At 48.9% G+C, this 7,700-nt stretch overlaps 1 protein-coding gene across 1 annotated transcript; it reads right to left on the bottom strand.

Annotated features, from left to right (window-relative positions):
• Positions 1-710: 710 nt before the first annotated feature.
• LOC123128059 (myb-related protein Zm1) lies at positions 711-2,266 on the bottom strand. Its single transcript, XM_044547969.1, has 2 exons — positions 1,905-2,266; positions 711-1,818 (listed from the first exon to the last, which is right to left on the bottom strand). Exons 1-2 carry the CDS (start codon positions 2,171-2,173, stop codon positions 1,089-1,091), a joined length of 999 nt encoding a protein of 332 aa, XP_044403904.1. The 5' UTR covers positions 2,174-2,266; the 3' UTR covers positions 711-1,088.
• Between the last annotated feature and the right edge of the window lie 5,434 nt (positions 2,267-7,700).

Below are 7,700 nucleotides of genomic sequence, written 5' to 3'. Positions count from 1 at the left end.
CAGGGATATTGTGGCGAAGTTATGAGCAACATGCTTAAAAAAGATCCAACACATGTATGACGTGGGGTTCGTCGATACAAATCCAACAAACCAAGCATCAACCATTTTATGAAACACCGCACAAACCCGTGAGTCCTAGCCAACCATTGGATCAATAACTCGTTCGAGTTGTTAGCGATTGCCAAGGCGCAACATCGTCGCATCACCAAAGTTGTTTTCACCCAAATTGACAAAGTGTTTATCATCGAAAGTTTGAGGCACGAGCTGAATCGAATTGTCGGTTTTCCCAAAAAGGAGTGGATCTCAGAAAAAGAGAAAAAAACAACATGAACAATGACTAATATGCCGTATGATGCTTCTGAAAAGGAATGCGGGCCCTTAAAATTCAGAACGCGTCACCACCAAAATATGGCCCCATTCCCATGCTCCCATTTCACTGCTTAGGTGACCAACTTCTCTATCATCAAGTTTCATGTGATTTTGCTCACCCGAAGCAACACGCAATCAAATCCAAAGAAATAAAATAAAATAAAAGCAAGCTAAAGGAGAAGAAAAAGGCCACATCGCATTAGCAAAAGCAAGTTGCTTTAGAATGCATAATCAGAGCCCGGTGATGATTTCTTCAAAAGGCATACATGATGGCGTGGTAGTGGTGGGCCATGGGATGATCCAGCCCTTACGTCACCATGACGCTGTGCAGTATATGTGCATGGTACAGTACAAATTAGTTGCAATTTCTTATTACGAACTGTAGTAACCAAATGACATACAACATCGGTACGCATGTTTGCATAGCACTTCTCGCTGGCTGTTGAACCATGGAGTGCTGTTGCATACATGCCATGGTACATTTGGTTAAAAACTGTTACTTCCTTCGTTCCGAATTACCTGTCGCAGGTATGGATGTATCTAGATGATACTCGTGTTACTTGGCCTTGTATTGACCTAAATTTTCATTCCTTTAATTTGTATGTGCATTCTATCATCAATGACATCAAATAGGCAACTCAAACGTTTCGTTAAAAACTTCTCCAAGTTGTAATGTTTGATCTCGTGCATCCGATGGGACCGCCGTGGATCCCAGCCTTCTATTCAGAATTGGACGCCTCATGATCCGATCTGGACTGCGGGTAGGAGGAGGACATCACCATTTCCATGTCCTGGCCCGGGTAGCCTATCTGGTCGTGTGGGCCCGCCTGGGGCTGGGATTCCTCCGTGGGCCCCCACAGGCCGAGTTCCTTCTCCAAATCCGCCAACCACCACTCGTTTCCCTCCTCCTCCGGGCTGGCCTTGGTCGTACATGGCACTGTTGCATCGCCTTGTTGTAGGCGCGCGACATCGTCATCGATGATGCTCCAGATGTCGGCGTCCATGTCGATGTCCGGCAGCTCGAGCAGCTCCTCCACCCCGCCGCCGCCCCCGGCGCACGTCGTCGGGGAGGACGACGAGCACGAAGACGTTGGCATTGGCGCCGCCGTCGCGAGCGCCTCCGTGGGCGCGTCGGCCAGCATGCCCAGGATGTCCATGACCGGCTCGAGCTCCAGCTCGAGAGGCGACGGTACGTCCATCGTTTCGGGCTCGTTGCTCGTGCCGCACTGCTCCCCGGCGCCGCCGTTGGACCCCTCGCTTGTCGTCATCGACGAGGACGCCGAAGACAACGAGGGGACGGGCGTGTCGGGGTCTCCGTCGGCCGGCTCGCCCTTGCTCCCGCCGACGCCTGGCTTCTGCTCCGACGCCTTCTTCTTCAGGTGCGTGTTCCAGACGTTCTTGATCTCGTTGTCCGTCCTCCCGGGCAGGCACGCCGCGATCTTGGACCACCTGGACAAATAACAAAATCCGATCAGAACACACCAAATCAATCAATCAATCAATCTCGGAACCGAATGCACGCAAGCTAAGCTTACTTGTTGCCGAGCAAGGCGTGCAGCTTGATGACGGTGGCCTCCTCCTCGGCGGTGAAGTTGCCGCGCCTGAGGTCGGGGCGCAGGTAGTTGATCCACCGGAGCCGGCAGCTCTTCCCGCAGCGGAGCAGGCCGGCCTGCCTCGGGAGGGCGCGCCAGTTGGCGTGGCCGTGCTTCTGGATGTAGGCGATGAGGCGCATGTCCTCCTGCGGCGTCCAGGAGCCCCTGTTGAGCCCGACCTTGGCGCAGCACGGTGCCCTGCCTCGCCCCATAATCGGCCACCTCACCAGACCACTCTGCTCGCTCGTTCTACCTCGATTCGCCCGGGACGAGGAGGTGGTGGGACGGTGCAGAGCATGGATCGGGGGCGGGCACGGCCGGTATATATGTGCGCCGCGCACGCTCGCACTGACGCAACCACTCCTACTACTTACTGGTGGCAGGGCTGGCGCTGGGGCGACAGGTGACAAGCCCAGGAGTTGGGAGGCCCTACGTACCTCTATCCTCCTACCTCCGAGACTATTGCGTTTACCTACCAAACCCCTGTCCCAGGAGAGCAAAGTGCCCTCCATCTCCTGGGGCCGGCCGCCCACCCGTTGGTGGCCCAGGTCTCCTTCCTCCGGGATCCATGATGCGATGCAGGGTCTACTCCTCCCTGCTGCTCCGTTGTTAATCAGGATGTGCACTCAGCACTGATGGGCAGTGCATGCACCGAGCGAGCCTACACGTACACTTGCTTAAAAATCACTAAATCACGATGATGTTCCCGGGCCAGAAAAAAGTTTGAGGCCACTTTTTGGAGTGGTTGGGGGAAAAATTAGAGATGATTGCGCTTTTCCGGGATAAAATGAAATGGATCTTATTTGTTATCAACACATCCTTTTGTTTTTAATCATATCTCGGTCTAAACCTTAACTTAGTAGTACTGCCTCTTTCTCTTAGTGGGAGAGAATTATACCTCTGTCTCCGTTAATTAATCTGTTCAGGACCTAATCAAACAATCTGAACTTTGGGTCCATCTAGTTGAATGGGTTAAATTTAGTGCGTGAAACGGGGTTCAACCTATCTAAGTACAGCTTGCAGCAGCAGCTATCGCCGATCAACTTTGTCGTTGGTTAAACAAGGTGGCTGAATTCATACTTTTGGCAATGATTTTTCCTGGGTCTGCGGCGTGACCTCAGTGTTGTTTTCCCTTTTTTAGTTGTGCAAGTAGGATCTGTAATGTCACATACGGTTGCTTAGGATGCCTGATTTGTGTGTGTAAGCTCATTTGGTTTAGCTGCGGGCTGACTAAGCTCGTGTGAAACGAGGGTCTGCTTTTGGTGAAAGCTTGGAGCAAAAGGGAAAATTTGACTGTTGAACTATTATGGAGCTCTCCTGATCAACATGAGTTACGAAGAAGAGAGATCAACCCGTAAGCACTTTGCTTGAAAACAAATCTATTTCGATACCACGTACCGTGTTTCTTCTCGAGGAATTAGACATTCCATTGGTGCTACAGTTAGTTCTAAGCCTCTTTGTTTGTGATTAGAATCTACGTCATGCGATCCTAAAAGAAAAAGAAAAACCTACGCCAGGCCAAGCAATGTAGCCTCTTGAAAATGTTTTATACATTTGTCCGCTGATAGTGAGATTGGCAGTTGTTTTTGAAAGCTTATTTTCAAGCATTTGTTGTTATTAGCAAAAGGAAGATATAAATAAATATTCTAACTGTTGTACTTGTCATTATTGTTTCAGATAAATAGCTACTGCCTACTTGGAAGTGTACATCTATTGATGCACGGGTCATGAGACAAATATCTTCCACTGTGTACAAAAATCTAATGTACCATTACAAATATACTACTCACACACCATTCAAGCAAGTGGGAGAAAACAAAATGCCTACTCATGTTTTAAGTCATTTTAAGCAAGTTGATAAGATATTATACAATACTTGAATGATCATTGACCCTCCTCTTTAGTGTTTAATAATATACATACTTTTGTAGGAGCTCGCATGCCTAATTCCACAATTCTAGCTAGCTACTGGCCTGCTTGATTGTCATATCATACTGCCAAAACCTAGGTCACCACCACTCCGGCTCCACATTTCTCCTGATTATTATCTACAAAGATGAACTCAGCAATAAACTAAATAATTGAGTTCTACTTTATTCTTCTAGTAAATATAACAAGGCTGAAAAAAAATTAAAAGAACATTTTTATGAAATGAAATAATCATAAAGGGATTGCTATATATTTTCCAAGTTGTCTAATTTCTTTTCTATATCTAATTTAGTTTTTCTAAACATTTGGATCAACATTCAACTATCCCCATTCCAACATATTACTTCAATATTGGAATTTGAGACTTAATAACGTAGAACTTTATGGGTATAAGATAAAAAAATACTCAAGGAAACTAAGATTAGCAAAAGTTTTTTTGTAGATCTTTTATAATAAGATATCACAACACACTAGAAGCAATAGAAATATTTTAGAAGTGTTCGGGAACGCAGTATTTCAAAATTTTCCTACGATCACGCAAGATCTATCTAGGAGATGCATAGCAACGAGACGGGGAGAGTGTGTCCACGTACCCTCGTAGACAGAAAGCGAAAGCGTTTAGTAACACGGTTGATGTAGTCGAACGTCTTCACGATCCAACCGATCCTAGCACCGAACGTACGTCACCTCCGTGTTCCGCACACGTTCAACGCGATGACGTCCCTCGAGCTCTTGATCCAGTTGAGGATGAGGGAGAGTTTCGTCAGCACGACGGCGTGGCGACGGTGATGATGAAGCTACCGGCGCAGGGCTTCGCCTAAGCACTATGACGATATGACCGAGGTGGTAAACTGTGTAGGTGGGCACCACACATGGCTAAGAGATGTCTGTTGTGCCTTTGGGGTGCCCTCCCGCCTCCGTATATAAAGGGTGGGGGAGGAAGTGGTCGGCCTAGGGGGCGCCATAAGAGGGGAGTCCTACTTGGACTCCTAGTCCAAGTAGGATTCGGCCCCCCTCCTTCCTTCCACCGGACAGGGAAAAGGGGAAGGGAGAGAGAGGGAGAAGGAAAGAGGGGGGCCGGCCCCCTTCCCTAGTCCAATTCGGTTTGGGCAAGGGTGGCGCGCCCCTCTGATGTGGCCTTTCTCCTCTCCTCCAATAAGGCCCAATACTTCTTCCGGGGGTTCCGGTAACCTCCCGGTACTCCGGAAAAATGCTCGAACCACTCGGAACTATTCCGATGTCCAAATGCAAACACCCAATATATTTCTTAGAAAAGGAGGATGACCCCCGGCCTCTGCATCTGGGCGATGCATACGGCCATTTTATTAATTATTCTCACAAGACCTTACAAAGTAATACAACAGTAAGACTAAAGTCGCCGTCTAAGCCACTCTATTCAGTTGATGAAGGGACGCATATAGCCTGGGCCTAATACCAAACAGGCATCGCAGCCAAATCTAACATCTAAGACCTGAGATCCCATCCAGGACGCCGGACGGGCATGGGTCTCACCGGTCCAGCGTGCACTCAGAGGCCGCCGCCACCAACTTCCACCGCTCCATCTTCAGAACTGTACAAATGCATCAACCTTGCTTGGTCCAGCTATCGTCGACGCCACCACGGCGCCCAACGGCACCTCCTCCCTGCGCGCAAACATCTGAGGACGTCACGGTTGCCACTGATACACATCAACACCATGCAGCCAAGTACCACCAGCCGACACAGCTTGAAGTCTTTGGAAGATCTGTCGTGCGTAGCACCTGCCGACCAGGCATGACAAAGCATAGCACCTGTCGGTCAGGCATGACTTGACATCTCCACCGAAGCTCCGTGCAAGATGAAGCCGCTCCACCTCCATCCTGTCTGAACGGGACGGGAGCACCCTAGGAAGACATGGCCAAGAGTTGGGCACAACAATCACCACGAGAGCCGGACCAGCCGACCGCCATGGCGAAGCGACACCACTAAAGAGAACCGCCGCCATCAGGAACGCCAAGAATGCGATGCAGCTGTCCCACCTCCCCGCGGACCCAAAGCGGCACCTTCAAGAAGGTGACGGAGCCGGGCACCGCCGCCGCCCAACCAAAGTTGTGGGTTTTCACCCGGGTGCAGGGGGGGGACGAGGGGGAGGGAGCTGAATCTCGAAGCCGCCTTCAAGAAGAATCTTTACCTCTCGACCATTTCGAGACTCATCGTCATGGTTGTGATCTCATACGGGACTCCGAACAAACTTCGGTCATCAAATCACATAACTCATAATACAAATCATCATCGAACGTTAAGCGTGCGGACCCTAAAGGTTCGAGAACTATGTAGACATGACCGAGACACATCTTCGTGAAGGAAATATGCCCTAGAGGCAATAATAAAGTTATTATTTATTTCCTTATATCATGATAAATTTTTGTTATTCATGCTAGAATTGTATTAACTGGAAACATAATACATGTGTGAATACATAGACAAACATAGTGTCACTAGTATGCCTCTACTTGACTAGCTCGTTGATCGAAGATGGTTAAGTTTCCTAGCCATAGACATGAGTTGTCATTTGATTAACGGGGTCACATCATTAGGAGAATGATGTGATTGACTTGACCCATTTCATTAGCTTAGCACTTGATCGTTTAGTTTGTTGCTATTGCTTTCTTCATGACTTATACATGTTCCTATGACTATGAGATTATGCAACTCCCGTTTACCGGAGGAACACTTTGTGTGCTACCAAACGTCACAACGTAATTGGGTGATTATAAAGGTGCCCTACAGGTGTCTCCGAAGGTACTTGTTGGGTTGGCGTATTTCGAGATTAGGATTTGTCACTCTGATTGTCGGAGAGGTATCTCTGGGCCCTCTCGGTAATGCACATCACATAAGCCTTGCAAGCATTGCAACTAATAAGTTAGCTGTGGGATGATGTATTATGGAACGAGTAAAGAGACTTGCCGGTAACGAGATTGAACTAGGTATTGAGATACCGACGATCAAATCTCGGGCAAGTAACATACCGATGACAAAGGGAACAACGTATGTTGTTATGCGGTCTGATCGATAAAAGATCTTCGTAGAATATGTAGGAGCCAATATGAGCATCCAGGTTCTGCTATTGGTTATTGACCGGAGACGTGTCTCGGTCATGTCTACATTATTCTCGAACCCGTAGGGTCCGCACGCTTAACGTTACGATGACAGTTTCATTATGAGTTTATATATTTTGATGTACCGAAGGTTGTTCGGAGTTCCGTATATGATCACGGACATGATGAGGAGTCTCGAAATAGTCGAGACATAAAGATCGATATATTGGACAGCTATATTCGGACACCGGAAGTGTTTCGGGTGATTTCGGAGAAAACCGGAGTGCCGGAAGGGTTAACGGAACCCCCCGGGGAAGTATTGGGCCTAAGTGGGCCTGAGGGGAGAGAGAGGGCAGCAGCCCAGGAGGTGGCGCGCCCCCTCCCATGGGGAGTCCGAATTGGACTAGGGGAGGGGGCGCGGCCCCTCTTTTCCTCTCCCTCTCCCTCTCTTTCCTTCCCCCTTCTCTCTTCCTAGTTGGACTAGGAAAGGGAAGTCCTACTCCTACTAGGAGGACTCTCCCCTCCTTGGCGTGCCCCAAGGGCCGGCCGGCCTCTCCCCCTTGCTCCTTTATATACAGGGGCAGGGGGCACCTCTAGACACACAAGTTGATCTTCGTGATCGTTCTCTTAGCCGTGTGCGGTGCCCCCCTCCACCATAATCCTCGATAATATTATAGCGGTGCTTAGGCGAAGCCCTGCGACGGTAGAACATCAAGATCGTCACCACGCCATC

This window comes from Triticum aestivum, chromosome 6A, assembly GCF_018294505.1.
Source record: "Triticum aestivum cultivar Chinese Spring chromosome 6A, IWGSC CS RefSeq v2.1, whole genome shotgun sequence".
Lineage (NCBI taxonomy): Eukaryota > Viridiplantae > Streptophyta > Magnoliopsida > Poales > Poaceae > Triticum > Triticum aestivum.
Note: the sequence above shows the minus strand (reverse complement) of the source record. Positions and strands in the feature narration are given on the sequence as shown.

What these genes read in the sequence shown, in the direction of transcription:
- LOC123128059 (XM_044547969.1), bottom strand. Translation starts at nt 2,173, where the DNA reads ATGGGGCGAGGCAGGGCACCGTGCTGCGCCAAGGTCGGGCTCAACAGG. An exon ending in CACGCCTTGCTCGGCAACAA is followed by an intron (nt 1,819 to 1,904) that starts GTAAGCTTAGCT and finishes TTATTTGTCCAG; the next exon opens with GTGGTCCAAGATCGCGGCGT.